Genomic DNA, 20,134 nt, shown 5'->3' on the forward strand with positions numbered 1-20,134 from the left:
ACAACATTTAATTATCATTTCAGAGGGCTTCAAACCACTTCAAAATAATCTACTAATCAAAAAATCAGAACTAGATCATTCGTAGAGTCAATTGCATTGCATGAAAATGCAAAATGGAAGAAGCTAGAGAATTTCTTCATAACAGTTCCAAAACTAAGAGCATCAATACAAGCATTAGAGGAAATTGTGTTAGAGGACCCTCTTGAGCCAATCGTTTTGAGAGTACTTCCCTCTACCTTTCAAGTGTTTTGTCACTTGTCTAAATGTGACTAACAAAAAGCCATCATTTGAGGAGTTGGTGTATTTGTTTCAACAAGAGGAGGCAATTCGAAAAGCCATAACATTTTAGATAGGCAAGAAGAAGAATCTCTATAGAGGAAAAAAAACACAAACAATCACGAAATGATGCTTCAATAGGTGATTCTTACAAATAAGCTTTTTTGTATGCTATGGAGCTAAGGCCTCCACTTATAAAATCCTATCTGGTATGTTGATTCTGATACATTAAGACACATGATGAGTGAACAAAATGGTTCTCAAACATAAGCACTCCAACTCCATGTGGACAAGTTTCACTTGGTGATAATATATCCTACGAAGTCCATGGTATAGGAGACATTTTTCTACCACTTAAGACTCACAAATGTGAATTTATGAAGGTTCTTTATGTCCTAGGCTCGTGAAGATAGGAAATCTACGATAAGATATGTTTTTGGACTAAGAATAGGAGTTGTTTCATGGGCTAATCAAGATGCAGCAAATAGTTTCTCTTTCCACAAGTAAAGGGGAGCATAAAGTTGCTGTCCTTGCAGCTTGTAAAGTAGTTTTGTTGACGAGGCTGCTGATTTGCCGGTGACTCAAATAGAAGCAACAGAGCTAATTGGCACAATTAAATTAACTGACAATCTAGATCTCTGTGCACACACAAAAGCATGTTAAGCTATACCTTCACTATATTAGTTGCAATCTTGCACAACTCAAGAGCACACAATCGATATCTTCACAAGTGACCAAAGAAACTTTTCAAATTTGTAAATTAACATTAAATTTTCTTATTCATGACCATAAAAGGAGGGCATATGGTCATGACAATTATGAGTTCGTACCTATGAGTTAATAGACTTTCGGTAGTTAACCACTTCAAAATCGGTTAATGAAGAGCACTTTGAATGTATTGCAGACCTAAACATAACTAAAGAAGTATTGCTCTCTCCTCTCTCTACATTCTCTAATGTTCTCTTTTATTCACCTCTAATAAAAAATTACAGCCCCGTGAGATTGATATCATGTTCAATACCAAAACAAATAACAATCTAAGTTGATTGCCAAATAATCAAAGCTGAAAACATGCCTGCTTGTAAAACTAAGAATATAGAGGAAGATTACCTGTGCAAGATCATGACGAGCAGCAATAAGCTTGTCCAAAACATTTAAATTGGCTTTGGGGACGGTATGACCTGTGATATATGCTTGTTTCCTGATCTGCATACCAGACATTTTGAGGTTTCTAAAGAAAAAATACAACATTGCATATAGATACTCATATTACCAGTTGCAACTCTTAGTGCTGAGAATATTTCAACAGGGATTATTGAAAAGCAAAGGCATATTTATGGATAATGGAGGAAAAAAATCCACACATATATGAATGTTCAGGAAGATGCATATTTTAAAAAATAAAGAATGTGCATGCACATAGATATATCAAATGGAATTAGACTATTTCTACAATGAGAAAAATATATCCAAAAGAACATGCATACATAAAGTTATATCCAATGGAAGTGGAAATTTCTATCAGGGGAAAAATATATACCACATTGGAATATTACTATTGTAGAAAGAACAAGGAAAAAAGTGGATAGATATAGAGAATTAGAAACATAAGTATAGTTATTTTCCAAAGTGCATGCATTATTAATATAATTTTAAAGGTCAAAAGGCAAATGCATGATGATCCTACAGTCTAATCGCATTAAAATTCTCATTTATTGTTTGTACTTTGTACAGACTCCCAAAAAATATATTAAACCCATAATTCCCATGCTCATCACAGGATTCCAAGACAAGGGTTGTGCTATCCCATGTACATTTGTCAATATGATTTTGGCTTTGTATTATTCGCTAGGCAAAAAAAAAATATGCAAGTTCATATTCAATTTCATATAAACTACAGAATTTCAAAGGCCAGGAAAATGCTATATTATGTGATAGTTTTGGCAACATAGTTGAAAAAGAATCTAGTAAAAGTTGTGATAATTCTTAAACAAAATGTCCTAAAGAAAGGGAAATTCAATTCTAAGGACTACATATATATTTTATCAACAACATAGTACACAATACTAATATAAAACTGTTGGTTGAAAATTTTGTAATCAAAGGATGAGTACAAAATGTGTTTTTCAGCTACAATATGAAGAGACTTAATCTCTCCTTGCAAAGGGAAGGCTGCCTTCTTATTGCTATTCAACAACTAGTATCTATCTAACCTCTATCTATTATACTATTTACTCTCTTACTTCCGGAGTGGACTTTCTTCATTACAACAAGTCACAAATTACAAGATACTAATTTAAGCAATAATAACCGATATAACTTCCAGCCAAACAGAAGGACTCAAAGATGTACCAAAAAATCTGCACTAACTAAGAAACCTCTATAAGCCCAAAAGACTTGCGCAAGCCCCCTAATTGATTCTTGAAATTAAATTGTGATATGTAGATAGCTCAAAGTATTTCAAATATCACAACTTTCACTACTCTAAACAGATAACCTGATGTAGCACAAAGTCCACCTTGTTATCAATCGCAGATAAATGGCTCCCAATAAAATACTATAGCACAAAGTCTACAATATTATATTTTAATATCCCTTAATTTAACAACTTCTCACACTACACAATTCATTCCTTAAAGATAATATGACAAGAATGACATAAGAACACTCTCACCATACAATAAGTGAATCCAAGACAAAGATTGGAAAACAACTCTCCTTTATTGATAGAAATTTCAGATTTTCACTTAAAGCACAAAGTCTTTAACAACTCTACAATCTGGCAGAGTTTTGATGCATTAGCCAAAATATGATTATTTAAAAGAAGCCCCCCATATTTATAGAGAGCTTATAAGCAAAAAGAGGGAAAGTTGCAACTAACTTTGAATTATTCAACAGAAAAGTCTTATTTGACTTTGGACTTGTGTTGTTACATGTAATTATAATTTTACAAAATTACATGTTAAATGTCATTAACCAATTACATAATGCAAAACTGACAACATGAAAATGAACTAAGTGTTTGAAGACATGTCTTTGTTGGCGGCATTATTGTACACGGGAATAACATTATTTAATTATGTGTAATTGTTTTGGTTAGTTGGCAACTGAGGGGTGGAAGTTGCGGTGCGACGGTTGGCGCTCGCACCCCCTCGGTACCCTTTTATACTCCGGAATGTAACTTGTAAAACACACTTATTATGAATAGAACATCTGTTACACTTGTCTGATATTTACGGCATTATTCTGCGTTATGTTCTTTATGTCTTAAGTTATTCACCCGAGAGGGCAAACATTTGGCGTCGTTGCCTAGACGAACTCGGGAACGGAAGACACGGATGGAGCACAATGGGCCTACCCGTTGGTGAAGTAAACCCGGAGGCCGACGACGCCCGAACAGAACTGTACACAGGAGAAGACACGGCAACATGAGAATTCTCGATTTTGCTCCAGGTGGCCATTCAGACATACGTTCGACGAGAAGCAGCGGAGGCAGAAATCCCACCAAGTGTCGTGTGGACAGCGTTGGAGGTTAGCCCGGCAGTAAACCGGTTGATGAACCACCTCCCCCGGTTGCTTGCCCAGGCATCGCTGGCACAACAGGCCCGCCTGGAGGAGATTGCCCCAGGAAGAGCGACGACAACAAATCCTGCAACGATACGAAGAGAACAACCGACAGGACACGGAAAGAGATGGCGACAAGCCAGGAGGGAATTGAAATGTGAACTTCTTATTTTCAAATAAAAGTGTCATTGACATGAGTTGTACTTGAGCAGATGAATTAATAAAGACATGTTTTGATTTAAAAGAATTGAGAGTTAAGGAGATGTGTTACAATTAATGCCAAACTTGTTGAATAAAGATAGAAATAGAAAACCGGAAACGAACGAGTGGGAGGCCGCGCAGAGGGCTTTGATTCTGGAGCAGCAAGTAGAACGTAGACGGAGGCTGAGGCAACTTGCCGAAGGACGACCTGCCGAAGGGGGGCCCGAGGGGAACCAAGGAGGTGTCACGGAAGGTGCAGAGGCCGACGGAAATTTCTACCCGTCGCCAGATCATCGTAGGACACGGAGCCACGAAGAATGTCTAGAAGAAACAATGTTAAGGCGAAATCTAGTCGAGGAGACGCGGGATCAGTTTAGGAACTTATCCCTCACACCACGGAGTGAAGATCACCAACGGGAGGCAGAAGTAGGAGCGTGTCCGAGCGAAGGGGAGGGTAACAGTACGGGTGTAGGTGCCACACGCGACAGGCAAAACACCGTACCTCCAGGACACACCACCAACACTACCGGAGGTAGCAGCGCAGAGACACAGCCACAGACACAAGAGCAACAGCCACAGACACAGACACAACCGCCTCCAGGAAGACGACCAGGGATGGCGAGCAAACAAAAGTTACCAAAGTTCACAGGGGACGGCAAGGAAGACCCCTTACGGCACTGCCGTACATGTGAGACCATTTGGTCTGCCAACGGAGTAACAAACCAGGATGACTGGGTACAGCAGTTCCCAGCCACGTTACGAGGAGTCGCCATAGATTGGTACTCCGATATAGATAAGCAAAAAGTGGCCACATGGGCAACCCTTCAGAAGGAATTCACGGAGGAGTTCCGGTTGCTTCGTGATGACAACGAAATTGTGGCAGAGATATATAGTACCAAGCAAGGTACTAAGGAGACAGTACGGGCATATAGCAGGAGATTGAAAGAACTTTTGGGTAAAATGGAGAGCCAGCCTGCTGAGCGCTTAAAAAAATGATGGTTTGTGGAAGGAATGAAATCTTCCCTACGGAAAAAAATGAAGATTGTACCCCCGACATCATACGACGACGCCTATAACAGGGCGATGGATCTAGAAAGCGAATATAAAACATCAAGGAAGAAGAAGAGTAATAGATATTCATCTGACGATGACGAAGTATCTAACGGAGAGAGCAGTAGCAGTAGCGGATCAGGTAAAAAGGTACACGCGCTCCAGAAGGACATGGAATGAATGTTGAGAGAATTCAAGGCCATGAAAGGGAGTACAAGTAAGACGGAAGAAACTGAAGTATGGTGTACAGACTGCAGGAGTGATGGACACACAAAGGGTACTTGCCCGAAGAAGGCATTCTGTGAGATTTGCCAAATGATGGGACACTCCACCAAGGAGTGCCCATACAATATGAAAACCCGAAGCCCGAACCAGGTGTTGTTCACAGAGCAGGCCACAACATCCGCACCAGTGGGTACGGGCCAGCAGACTAACACAACGGCATCATCTGGAGGATACAGGGATAATAGACGCGGTGGCGGTGGAAGAAACAATAACAATAACAACAACAAAAACCGGATCCAGTACGATGCCAAGGGTCGGCCGATGATTCAATGTAGGGCCTACAATCAGTGGGGACACTTCGCTCGCGATTGCACGAAGGAAGCCAACACTCAGCACCTCTGCCGATGGTGCGGGCCAGGCGACCATGAGGACGCAAATTGCCCGAAGCCTGGCGTACACCTTCTAACCATAGAACCTACGAAGGCAGAAGTATTGGCAATCACAAGGGCACAGGCTAAAAAGATTGCCTACCCAAATCCCCACATGGAGACCGAGAGAGTGCGGGAGGCCAGAGACGAGATCACGAAGGAGATGGCCGCACAAGGACAAAACAGTCACCAGACAGCGAGTCCACCACGGACGAAGGGAGAAGAGGAAATCTTACGGCAGATCTTGCAAGTAGAGGTACCGGTGAAAATTCAAGACCTCCTGGAGAGTATGCCGCAGCTAAAAATGGCTATTTTAAACTCTGTACCCCCACAAGTAAAAACGAAGGAGGTCGTACGCCCCACAACCAACCCCGCGTTTAAGGAGGTCGCTAGTCCCGCGATTGATCCCATGTTGTTGGTAGTCAACAGCGGACGCCACCCGGCGGTGGTAGAAATGGGTATACTAGGGACCACCTTAACAAACACGATTGTGGACGGAGGGTCAGGAGTAAATGTACTCCCAGAAGCGACATGGAAAAAGTTGGGAAAGCCTACGTTATGGCCCCCTACGTTCAACCTACTAGGGGCAGACCAACATGGGATTAAACCCATTGGTCGGCACGCAGCCATTCGTGTTGGACTTTGTGGTAATCCCCTTAAAGCAGAAAGGATATGACGCCATCCTGGGGCGGGGGTGGCTCATTGCAGCCAAAGCGAACCATAACTAGAAGCGGAATACCCTTTCTTTGGAAAATGTCAGGAGGAAGTACGTAATCGATCTCCGTACGCAGATGGTGAGCGAGGAGTTAGCCTCTTCCTCCGACTCGGAGTCCGAGGGACACCAGTTAGCGGAGGGTGGAAGTAGAGGCCGCATGGAGCCCAGTGATGAAGGGGTGTTAGAACTGGAGGCATGCTCAGGGGACGATGGGGACTCCTTGAATGGCCTCTTCCATTGGCAAATGGGAGATTATGAACTATTTACACCATCGTGCAACGTATTGAGCATCAAAGAAGAACCAGAGATATTTCCCCCAGAATATGGCGAGTATAAGGAAGGGGAGGCAGCAGTAAATGAGGCGCCGGCACACCAATTTCCAGAAGGGGAGCCTATTAAGTACCAGGAAGCCACGTTAAAGGAAATGAATCTCGGGGAGACAAGTGACCCCAAGATCATCCTGGTCGGAGATGATTGGAATCCAGTGTTGAAGGCCGCAGCCTTCAAAATTTTCCTGGAATACAAGGATGTCTTTGCATGGACATACAAGGACTTGAAGGGCGTGCCCCCAGAGCTATGTGTGCACCGAATAACATTAGTACCAGGAGCCCAGCCAGTGAGGAAGCGGCCGTACCGAATGAACAAAAATTATGCTATACGGGTGAACGACGAGATTGAGCGGATGTTGGAAGCGGGCATAATTTTCAGAGTACAGACAAGCGAATGGGTGTCCCCCATTGTGATTTCCCTCAAGAAAGAGGCCAATCAGATCCGGATTTGTGTAGATTTCCGATGCCTAAACGCTGTCACCGTTAAAGACCCGTTTCCCATACCCTTCACAGACAGCATCTTGGAGGAAGTAGCTGGACACGAAATCTATTCCTTCATGGATGGGTTCTCTGGTTACAACCAGATATCCATCGCGGAGGAAGATAAGCTGAAAACAACCTTCGTGGTGGAGGACGGTGTGTACGCATACAACCGAATGCCCTTCGGTCTATGCAATGCGCCTGCCACCTTTCAGCGCATCATCCTGCACATTTTCGAAAGGATGTCGGTGGGGAACTTCAAAGCATTCCTGGATGATTGGTCTATTTACAGTGAACAGGACATCCACTTAAAAACTCTGGGAGAGTGCTTAGAGAGGTGTCGGAGGGCACGATTGGCCCTCAACCCGAAGAAATGTAGATTCATGGTACCACAGGGGAGATTGCTGGGACACATTGTGTGTAAAGAAGGATTGAAAACAGACCCAAACAAGATTCGGGTAATAGTAGAAATGGAGCCTCCGACGGACGTCACCGGGGTAAAATCCTTCCTTGGTCATGTGGGGTACTACAGGAGGTTTATCAAGAACTTCGCGGAGGTGTCCCACCCGTTGGATCAATTGACAAGGAAAGGGGAACCATATAGTTGGGCAGAGCCACAGAGCAAGGCCTTCGAAGAGCTGAAGACAAGGTTGGTGGCAGGGCCCATACTGGCATACCCGAACTGGGATAAGGAATTCCACGTAGATGCCTCAAACTATGCCATCGGGGCTACATTAGCCCAAGTAGGAGGACACGGGCTGGACCACCCCATTTATTTTGCCAGCAGATTGCTCTCGAAGGCGGAGAAAAACTATAGTACCACAGAACGTGAAGCCCTCGGTATGGTCTATGCAGTACAGAAATTCCGTCATTACCTCCTGGCCACACCATTCACATTTTACGTAGACCACCAGGCACTCATGTATTTAGTGAACAAGCCCATTATCCAGGGGAGGATAAGTCGTTGGCTATTGCTAGTTGCTACTACAGGAGTTCACATTTTTAATTGTGGTGAGACCAGGGCGAAGCCATGTCATAGCCGACCAGCTGTCGCAGATTAAGTCGGGGGAACCTCCAGAGGGAGTAAATGATGATTTCCCGGATGCACACTTGTTCCAAATAGCCGTGCTCCCTTCGTGGTACAAGACGATTGGAGAGTACCTATCGACGTCCCGATTTTCGGAGGGTATGCCTCCAGGGGAACGAAGAAAACTCGCATTAAGGAGCAGGACTTTTTCGCTCATCAACGGGTTACTTTACAAGATGGGGCCGGACCAGATATTAAGGCGTTGTGTCATGGAGGAAGAAGTCTCGAGTGTACTAAGGGAGGCACACGAAGGGCCCGCAGGTGGACACATGGGTCCAGACACCACAGCCCGAAAGGTGCTTCTCGCAGGACTATGGTGGCCAACGGTATATCACAACGCTAGGGAGTGGGTCGTGCGGTGTGACACTTGCCAGCGGGTGGGCAAACCTCTGAAGCGGGACTTCATGCCCCTCAACCCGTCGCATGCACAAGAACTCTTTGAGCGATGGGGACTCGACTTTGTGGGCCCTCTTAAGGCCAGTCGTGCACGACGGTGTCGATACATTATAGTTGCGACAGAATACCTGACCAAGTGGGTGGAGGCAAGGGCCCTCCAGGATAATTCGGCAGTAAGCACAGCGAAGTTTATATATGAACAAATCATTACGCGATATGGTATACCTATTCAGTTGACCAGTGACCGGGGAGGCCACTTCGTGAACCATGTCATACACCAGTTGACATCAGACTTCAAGATTTTTCACTCATTCTCAAGTCTGTATTACCCACGTGCCAATGGCCAGGCAGAGGCCACAAATAAAATAATAATGTCGGTGATATATAAGTCTTGCGGAGTGGAGAAGGATGACTGAGAGGAGCGCCTGCTGTCAGTACTTTGGGCATACCGAATGACCTACAAAGTAACTACTGGATAGACTCCTTTCCAGCTGATGTATGGACAAGAAGCCGTGGTGCCAGTTGAATTCATGGTACCGAGTTTGCGGATTGCCATCGATAATCGCCTTGGCGACATGGAAAGCCTGAGGGAGAGGCTGTACGCGTTGAACAAATTGGACGAGCTAAGGATGATGGCTCAGTGGGCGACAGAAACAGCCCAGCAAAGACGGAAGGTGTGGCACGACAAGCACCTCCGGCGAATGAATTTTACTCCCGGACAGCTGGTGTTAAAATGGTTAGGGCCCTTCCGGATACGTGAGGTCAACACAAACGGGGCGATAAAGTTATGGACGTTGGATGGGAAGGAGATACCAGACGCAGTCAGCGGGTCGAAACTGAAAATCTATCACGAACGGAGGGAACCGGGAATCCCCAGTCAGTCAGCCGCTCCTAAAAATTAGAAAATTTGAAAAAATATATATATATATAAGAAAATTTGAAAAAATATATATATATAAAAGAAAATTGAAAAAATATATATATGGAAAAAAAAAAAAAAAAAACAAGGAAAAAAGTGACCACCGTACGGTGGACACGAGGTGGCACCACCGACAGTGGGACCACCGTGCGGTGGAACCACCGACGGTGGCACCACCCACAGTGGCACCACCGTGCGGTGGGACCACCGACGGTGGAAGCCACCGAAGGCCCGCAAAAAGAATATAAACGCCGCCCAAGCTATAAACCGAACGAAGGAAACAAGACACCGCCGAGGATAGAAGAAACAAGGACGCCGCACACCGCCGAAGGGAAACAAGGAGACACTGCCGAAGGGAACCAAGGTAGCCACCGAAGGCTGCGAGAAGCATAAAGCGTCGCAAGGTTGAAACGCCGCACACCGAGGGAGACACCACGCCGAAGGGAAAAGGAAAGAAGACAGAACCCCGCACCACCACGCAACGCCGCACACCGGCGAGGAAAGGTAGAAGCTACCACGGCGAGGAAAGGTAGAAGCTACCACGGCGAGGAAAGGAAAACGACATAACCCCGCACACCGTCGCACCGCACAGCAAGGATTGAAGGGAAGAAAACGCCGCACACCACCGAAGGCCACGGTAAAGTGTCAAACGCCACCTCCACGCCACGCCGCGCAAGTGTAAAACGCCGCACACTAAGAAGCCACCACGTCGAGACAAGGAAGAGACGCCGCACGAAGGGAAAACCCCACGCACCATCCCCCGTGTCCATTTGGGAGTTCGAGTTAAGAGCCGTCAGATTGTTTGTCGGGTTCGTGAGACTACAAAGCCACAGGTAGACCAGCCGCACGACAGCAGCCAAAAAGAGAGGGCCGTTACGAAGGGTGGATTTTTTCTAAACAAATCAGTTACAGGGAGATCGATGGATTCAGCCGGGAAGAGGAGTTGGAAGAAACAGCTGCACGCTTCTTCCAGCAGCAGCCAGAAGAATAGAGGTAGCAATATCAGGATTTTAGCTTCAGGAGTGCGTGTTGCAGGCGGCACCATGGATGCCAGCGCTCGGCAAAAACAAAAACAGAAAACACCACAGGTTGCCGCAAGTGCGAAAAACACAGTGACGCCACAGAATATTACTTTCGAGGGCCTGAATGGATTGGAATGCCGCAAATGGTGGCAGGATACCTCCGATAATGACCTGGTAAAGCAAAACCTTCGGAAGGCACAGGTAGAGTGGGCTATCCGGATGCCTGTGTTCCCTATCCGGGAGTATGAGGGTGCCGTACGCTTCATGGTGGACACCTTCGACAGACATACATGCACCAGCACGTTTGAATACCTCCGGAGGGATGTCACTATATCCTTCAAAGCAAGGGATTTCACAAGGGTATTCGGCATTCCGAACAGCCAGGGCAAGAAAATAGACCTGAAGGCCAAGAAGATAAAACGGGAGGAGAAGGAGCGGTGGATTAAATTAGTCTCCCGGAATTTGACCACATCGGAGTTGGACAGCGTGGCTAGAGCCATGAAGAGTCAGGGAATCCGCAAGACTTTTGTTGCGGAGGGCCACTGGAGGTGCATCATGGATGTTATCAAGAGCAGATTGACAGGGTCGGGCAGGGCGTCGGACATTGCCCTCCCTCAAATTATGCTGATGAATGGGCTGATGAATGGCATCGTGTATGACTGGGCAGCGTTACTGGCAGAGCGTATGTATGAGTTTCTGACGCCCCAGCATCGCACATTCTACATGCCTCATTATGCTATAGGGTTATTCCTGGAGGCCACGCGGGAAGTAGTGCCAGAGGATGAGTTGGAGGTACGGCCGCAGGGACCGTTGGCAGCGAGAGAGCCTCCAATAATGTATTGGAGGCACTTGGACATTGGGCACTCTTCCGCGAAGCGGAAACGGGCGATGGATACGGCCTCGGCCTCAGGGGAGCCTGACAGCGGGAGGGAGTCCAACAGCACGGAGGATTCGAAGGAGGAAGATGAGGAGGACGATAGCAGTCAGGCAACGGAGGAGCCTGTACGCGTCCGGTTTGCCCCACCTCTGTTACCGATGGGCACGACTGTGCCAGCATCTGGAGTAGGCGGCACTTGTATTCCGGCCTTTAGGCAGAGCCATACGCCTGTTACATTGGGTCCCTTCCAGCACGAGCAACAGGGAGCACCGTCGGGCCCAGCCACAGCGGCACTTACCGAGGACATGGCAGAGTCAAGGACGGAGGAGTCACCGCACCGGGTAGTAGTCGAGCAGGGACCGACAGAGGTGGAGGCTACCGAGCCTCACGTGCGGTTGGAGGTCGTGGGTGGTGACACCGTGGTGACTGTTTCTGCTTCGTTGTTGGAGGAGCCGACCACAGCGACCCCTCCCCCAGTCACAGAGATGCGTGCTGACCTCGAGGCTATCCAGAGCTGGCTCACACAGCGGTTTCAGATGACACTGGCACAGCCAGAGGGAGCTGTTGTATTTTCACCGCGTCGAGAGACGAGAGCGGAGGTAGTCCACTTGGATGACTCGTTAGGGGAGGCACATGGACTCACAGTTGGGCACGAGGCAGGGGAGGTCGCCTCTGGGCAGGCACCAGGAGATGGTGCACCTTCGATGGCGGAGGCGGTACCTTCGCAGCAGGCTGCAGTAGTGACTGCTCCACCACGGATTTCCCAGTCTTCGGCACAGGTGGGAGAGGATGTTGAAACTTATCTCGCTAACATGGCTGATATGGTAACGAGGGGTAGGCGGGTAGTGGCCGCCGCCCAGACGCAAGCATTGCAGCAGGTGGTGGTGGAGCTCGAGCAGGTCCTACAGTTTATGCGGGTGGACTGCCCGACAGCCTTTGCTACCTGCTTTGAGTCTCCGGGGTGGCCAACTACGGAGACAGCGGAGATGCTCCAGGCCTGGAGGCTGCGTCAGCCCGTTGTGGAGAGTCGGGTGACGGCAGTTGTCCGCGAGATCGAGCAGGTCTATTGGGATGCCTATTATACATTGAGGCGCACACAGCAGGCGTCTGCAGTCAAGGAGGCTTCCCGAGTAGCGTTGGAAAGCGAGGTGGCCAGTCAGTAGGCCTCATGGGCAGCCGAGAGGGCGCAGTTGTTGGCACAGCTCGAGGTGGCCCGCACAGAGACGGCTGAGATCCGGACAGCGAAGGCCGAGGTAGAGGGCCGTCTGGCAGCCGAGCAGACACGGTTGGCCTGTGCGACGGCGGCAGTGGATACCAAGGAGACGGAGTTACTGGAGGCAGCACACATGGTGAAGACAGCTCTAGAGAAGGTCCTCGTGGCGGAACGGGATGTGGCTGCACGCACTCAGCAGGTGTACGAGCTTCGTTCCCGCTAGGCAGCCCAGACACCGCCATCTCACACTTCTACTTCAGGGACGCTTTCTCAGCCCCCTCCCTAGTCTTTCCGATATCTTGTATAGGTTGCATTATCTCCATTTTTGTAAGTCGCCTGGAGACGACTTTTCTTTTTGGGGGGGATGATGTTGGCGGCATTATTGTACACGGGAATAACATTAGTTAATTATGTGTAATTGTTTTGGTTAGTTGGCAACCGAGGGGTGGAAGTTGCGGTGCGACGATTGGCGCTCGCACCCCCTCGGTACCCTTTTATACTCCGGAATGTAACTTGTAAAACACACTTATTATGAATAGAACATCTGTTACACTTGTCTGATATTTACGGCATTATTCTGCGTTATGTTCTTTATGTCTTAAGTTATTCACCCGAGAGGGCAAACAGTCTTCATTATCATCATCTTCTTCAAAAGATCATATCATTACAAGGTAGCCTGTGCTTGATAATCATCTGGTCCCAGTGTGTAGGAATGGGCATTTGGAATGGAGTTGTGTTACTAAATTGAAGAATCCCTAGAATTAGAAAAATTGTCTTTTGGATCAGAAATTGCGAATCCGGTTTTAAAACCCAATTTGCACCAAGATAGGGTCAAAACATGCAAATCGGGTTTTAAAACCCGATTTACACTGAAGACTGGATTATACATACAAGTCGGATTTTGAAACCTGTTTTCCATATAGGATGAACTTATAGTGCAAAACCTATTCATCGAGTTTCAAAACCCGATGAACACTTCACATGCAATGTTTTGGAAGGTTGCACATCAGGTTTTAAAACCCAATGTGCATGTGACAAATGCAAAGTGATGTAAATCGGGTTTTATTTACGTGTGGGAAATGCAAGGAAAGATGGAGATTGGGTTTTAAAACCCGATGTGCATGTGGAACAAGAGAGAATTTGTGCAACATGGATGACCTACAGTTTGGGTTTTAAAACCTGAACTGCATATGAAGGAATTTCTCTAACTACCAAAAAACAATGACTTGCTAAAAACGACAAGACAAGAAGGGGATCCGATCAAAAAGACTTTTCGAGGGATCGAACTACATGTGAGGGTACTTGAAAAAGGCCTCGATATGTGTGCTTAGAGGACGTGGCCTACGAAACAGACAAATTTCATAGAGGTTATCCCACAATTGAGCAAGCTGAAATTGGGGATAAAAAAAAAAGTATTTTAAATACTCGACACTTTTAATCTAAAAAGGATTCTCTAATTTTATCATTAAAGGATGAAAGCTCTCAATTACCAACTTCCACATGGAAACTCCCCTTAAATAATCAAAACTTGTAGAGGTCCTTTTGCAATGATAATGTTGGTTCCTTGGGCCAAAGCTTTCCTATGAACGCGGCATTGCTGTCCTTTGGGCATACTCCCCCACTTTAATCTTCATCAACTTCATGCTTCATTGAGGGGTCTTTGCCTCACATCTATATATACTTGTATTTAGTAGTTATTCTTGGAGGTTTAACCACCTCAGATTTTCCCTTTTTGCTGCATTTGCATTGTCTTTTTTGTTTTTGATCAGTTGTGTTTGCATTGCCTTAATACGTAGAGTTTTAAGTATTTTTTGTAACCTGTGGTCTTTTACCCTAGTACATCTTTTTGGTAAATATATGTGCTTTACTAGTCCCACTGACTTACTTTTGATCATTTGTGGACAATCATTTAATTTATTTCTTTCTTCATTCTTTGGTGTTGTGTTTCCAAACTTCATATTAGATTAACAATACATCCAGCTCCAGCTCCTGGGAAAGGTGTCTATAAAGCATTACTCCAAACATGTGACAGTGTTGGCATTTACTGTTCTCCCACTTTGAGCCTTACTACAAACATATTACAATACATAGTTCATATAGTTTAAGGTTTAACAGCTCATGCACACCCCATCCAGATATGTTTAAATCACTTGTGTGCTGAGTGTTTAGAATTAGTTGTTTTTCAGAGCCTAGGGGCTTTTTAACCTAGTAAATTTCTAATTTAACTAAATGTACTTTCAACTGCCATTGAGCTGTTTTGCTCGTTACCATACCTAAGTAGAATGCATTTGTTTCTTTTTTTCTTTTTGTAGAAATTGTCCTAATCCCCATGCATGACATTATATCCAGGAATTTGTCACACAAATTTAACAAACCTCACTATCCCATTCCAAACCTAATGATTTAATGCTAGTCACAAAAAACCAATATTGATGATGGTGACTGTTGAGCTAAAGATTTTAAGGTAAAAGGATAAATTACACGAATATCTAACTGTTAAGTAAATTTTTTCTTAGTGCTTGAAGCATATCAATTTATTTTTTGTATGAGGTTTGAATCATCAATGAGAAACACAGATGGAAACACCTAAAAATGCAAGAGTACAAAACAGAGATGCCACTACAACTGCTATGTTATACTCTTGATTATCAAGGATTATACAGATGTACAATGATGATTGTGTGCTGCCTTGACAAGGCCAAGCGTAAATAAAATGCAGAAATTCCAAAAGCAAGAAAGTTGAAAAATAATTACAGAAATATTTAGCAAGAGTAAATCTCAGCACATAATTGGATTAAGTACATTGTTAATTATATTTGTCCCTAGGGTTGGCAGCAATGAGTACCATCTCACGCTGCACTTTCCTTTTTATCTTCATAATAACAGCCTTACCTGTAAATGTAACTTTATGCATTATTTTACATTAGCAATCTAGCTAATGATGTTTGAATTGTCAATGTTTCTTTTTGAAAACTAAGTATTGTTTCACTATCACACGTCCAAAATTACTTAAAATGTGCCTTTTGGTCCTGTACAAGCCAATCAAGCATTATTTCATCCTTGTTTTGAATTATTGAAGTGAGATATGCCATTACAGCTGTTATTTGTACACCTTTCATTAGGATGCGCTTAATGTTAATGTTTTGTAGCTTCGGCCAGATAATTCTAATCGATGAAATCAAATGCTTAATTGGCCTATCGGCCTTAAGCATTTGATATCTATCCTCTACAAGTATTAATCCATTATTTGCATTATGTATTTAATAAGATTCTTGCTTTAATATTAATCTTGAAATATGATTATGAATTAATCATATGTGTATATTTAATAATGTATAACTATACATTATTAAATATACACATACAATTAATTTGATTATATCAAATAACATTTAATCATATGCTTATCGATATTTACTATCGATCAGATTATGTGCGTTTAGCAAATCATATTAACAATGTAACAAATGCAAATTGGTTACCAATAATTATCGACTGCATTACACTACGTATCGACATGTTCTTACACGGCCGAGAGACATGTCTCCGTAGAAACACGTCTCTACGTGGACATGATCCACGTAGAGGCATGCCTCTACGAAGGCATGTCTCTCTCCTTATATAAGGAGGGAGACAATCGTATTGTGGACGTACAGAATAATTACAGTGCAGAAATATAATTGATTCTATTTTCATGTAAAATTGCAATAAGATTAATATCAGTTTTAATTGATCATTGTACAGCAGTTCATGTTAAATTAATTGATATACAAAGGAATCCTTATATTGATATAAGAAGTGGAAATTGCATTTATAAGATTTAAAAGATCCTATATTCAAATCTGATATAAACTTTAACACTTAATAGGTGTATAATAATGAACAGCTCTGCTAGCTGGACAAGGCCTAGCAGATAACCAAAGAAAGGCCAAAGAGAGTTGATTATACATATATTTACAACAGTATATCTTATCATGGATGCTGATTTATAATAATGGCAGCAATAAGCATAGTTTGCAGACTCATCTGACTCGCCACAGACTTGTCTAGACTCGCGAATCTGTGCCAAGGACTCGTGTGAGTCTATAGTCGGGACTCGCGAGTCCGACGGGAAGACTCACGTCGAAGTGAAACACGCCCAGTCAAGGTTTAAAAGTGTTTTTGTTTTAATCTTTTACTCATTTGGCATTTGTATTTGCTCAAAACAAGTCTGTAGGGTTTCAAGAAGGAAAGGAAACAAGATCAAAACACCAAAAAGAGATCTAGGTAAGGATATTTCTTTTCTTTTTTTTTCATTTTCATGTTTTGAAAATCAAAAAAATCTTGAAAAACAAGGGGATATGCTGCCAAAAAAATCCTATTTCCCTTCCTAACTTATTTCTTTATATTTTTTTCTTGTTTTCAAATATTATTTTTTTCAAATGATTCATTATCATTTATTCTGTTGATTTTCCACAAAATCTTGCTGATTTTTTTAGTTTTTCATGTTAAAACAGCAATGGCAAGTTCAACTCCAACTCCAAGGGCAACCCCAAAGCCAAGAAGACAAAAGGACAAAGCATGTTAGTATGGGATACTAAGAAACAAAAAGGGGGAGGTCACTTGCACCGAATGTAGCAAATGGATGACTGGTAGAATCAATAGATTAAAATACCACCATGCACAAATACCTGGACAAGGTGTGGAGATATGTGACAAAACAACTTCGAAGATTGTTAGAGAGATGAAGGCCCTTCTTGCTGAGTGTGATATGCAAAAGGAAGAAAGGCAAACAACGAAAGAACCCATAGCAGCTGCAATGAATCCCACATTGTCCACTTCGGGTCCCCTTGGTCGCACTCGCGAAAGCCCAAATTTACGTCAACCACTTTCATCTTTTGGTGACAATGAGGGTGAGGCTAGTGAGACTCCTCTTAGATCAGACCCTAATTACTTTGTTCCACGCAATGTTCTAGGAGCACAACCTTCAATTGAAAGTACAAGAAGGAATAGAGAGAAGCATGAGCAAGCAAGGATAGCAGTAGCAAACTTTTGGTATTACAATAATTTACCTTTCAATGCGGCGAACAATGCGTATTGGGAAGGTTTGGTTAATGCATTTATAGTTGCAGGTAGAGACTTCAGTGGACCATTGCTAGAGCAAGCCATCAAAAATACACAAGTTGTGGTTGATGATCAAAAAAGATATTGGAGGAGAAAAGGATGCAGAATTTTATCGAATGAATGGACAGATGGACGGAATAGGACTCTCCTCAATTTCTTGGTGGCTTCAAATGGTGCAATGGTATTCCTAAAGTCTATTGATGCCTCAAATGAAATAAAAAATGCAGAAACTTTGTCTAATCTATTGGATGGGGTGATCCAAGAAGTTAGAGTTCAGAATATTGTCCAAATTATCACGGACAACGCAGCAGCATATGTAGCTGCAGGTAGAGTGCTTATGGAGAGGCATCCTACAATTGCATGGAGTCCTTGTGCTGCACATTGCTTTGACTTGTTGTTAGAGGACATTGGGAAGATTGGATGGGTGAAAAGGGTGGTTGAAGATACAAAAAATGGCACTAAGTTCATCTACAATCATACTTGGGTACTTGCTTTGATGAGAAAACACATAAATGGCAAGGACCTTGTGCGACCTGGAGTGACACGATTTGCTAGCCACTTACTCACTTTACAGAGAATTCTTGGTGCCATTCCTCATCTTAAGCAAATGTTTGTGTTTGATGCTTGGTTGGACTCTGCATACTCCAAAAGAGCTGAAGCGAAGAAGATTGTAAGCATTGTTTTTGATGAAGGTTTCACTAAAAGTGGAGAGTTGATTGGGGTAAGTAACAAACACAAATGTAAACTTTATACAAGATAATCTATTTGCTGTTTTTTTAGGGGTTAATTTTGTACTAATTTAAAATTTGCTTTCATTCTTTTAGGTGACAAAACCTTTGGTAAGGGTTCTTCGTATGGTGGATGGAGAGGGCATGCCAATGGGTTTCATTTATGAGGCCATGGATAGGGCCGAAAAGGCTATTTCACATAACTATGGGAAAAATACAAGAAAATGTGAAAACCTTTGGCGCATCATTGATCATAGGTGGACAAACCAACTCCACCAACCGATACATACCTTTGCTTACTTCTTGAGCCCGAAATTCCATTTCTCTAATTCTTTTAGGGCTCATGAGGAGGTCATGGCAGTTGTTGTTGCATGCATTGATAAGATGGCACCTGATCTTGAGTTGAGAGACAAGGTTCTTGATGAGTTGGACGTGAGATTTGACATTTGCTATATCTTTATTTATGAATTTGGAAATGTTCATTATTGAGTTTATCTCTTTATGAGTTTGGATATGTTCATTGTTCAAGATCTACAAGAGTGCAGAGGGGAGACTCTTCTCTTCACAACAAGCAATTGATAGGAGAATTTGTTGGCAATTGACACTCAATTGATTGGTTTCAATATGTTATCATTGATGGCAACATATTCCGGCTTCATACTTTGGTTTAGTAGTGTACCGACAGACACTTCACCGGCACCGACAGGTTAGAAGGAATTCTTTGGTTACCGGCATTGTAGGCCAACATGGTTTATATAGGTTATTGGTATTGGAGGCCGACATCATTTGGGAGATCCGACATCGGCAATTGTTTTTGATATTCATGTATTTATGTTATTGAGCCCACATGTATATTCATATTGTAATTATCTTTGTAAGCTGACATAAGGCATGATGGATTGGGTATATGGGTCAGTTGATTAGATCATTTTGTAATAAGCATGGATATGGATATGTAAGGTTATGGAATGTAATGAAGATGCAAAATATACGAGAGAGATCATGTATGTGAGGATAATTATGTAAGAGGGTATTCCGGTAAGGGTTTAGGGTTTCATACCGAAACAGACAAAGCTTAACCGGAACTATATTCAAGCATAGAAGATGCTATCTTTGCAGTTCAATCATTTCTTTGGATTGTAGTCTGGATTTGTATGTAGTCAAGGAGGCTCCTTTTGTGATTGAGCAGTGTGCTCTAGGCTGTAAGCCTTACTGCAAGTGCAGGCCCCTGTATCTTGTATATCTCTTCATATGGCCAGTGGATTGATATTGTGGGTCACAAATCCCATCGTGGTTTTTCCTCTTTGAGGTTTTCCACGTATAATTTTGTGTTATGGTATTCATTTGTGTAATTCGCTTATTGGTTGCTTTACTTCATTCAATTCTATATGTACCGGTATACCGGTTGGTGAATGCATGTTTTAATAAGATTAAAATTGATCATTCCAGTAGAACGCTGATTCACCCCCCCCCCTCTCAGTGTTCTTGGATTCCAACAGAAATATGGTGCTAGCACGCCTA

General features: G+C 43.5%; 1 protein-coding gene across 1 annotated transcript in view; it reads right to left on the bottom strand.

Annotated features, from left to right (window-relative positions):
- The window catches only part of LOC131027784 (mitochondrial intermediate peptidase, mitochondrial), a 200,883-nt gene that overhangs the window by 97,311 nt on the left and 83,438 nt on the right, over window positions 1-20,134 (bottom strand). Inside the window, exon 8 of the mRNA XM_057957872.2 lies at window positions 1,387-1,482. Coding sequence (XP_057813855.2) covers window positions 1,387-1,482 — 96 coding nt within the window. The remainder of the gene's footprint in view (window positions 1-1,386; window positions 1,483-20,134) is intronic.

This window comes from Cryptomeria japonica, chromosome 4 (genome assembly GCF_030272615.1).
Source record: "Cryptomeria japonica chromosome 4, Sugi_1.0, whole genome shotgun sequence".
Classification (NCBI taxonomy): domain Eukaryota; kingdom Viridiplantae; phylum Streptophyta; class Pinopsida; order Cupressales; family Cupressaceae; genus Cryptomeria; species Cryptomeria japonica.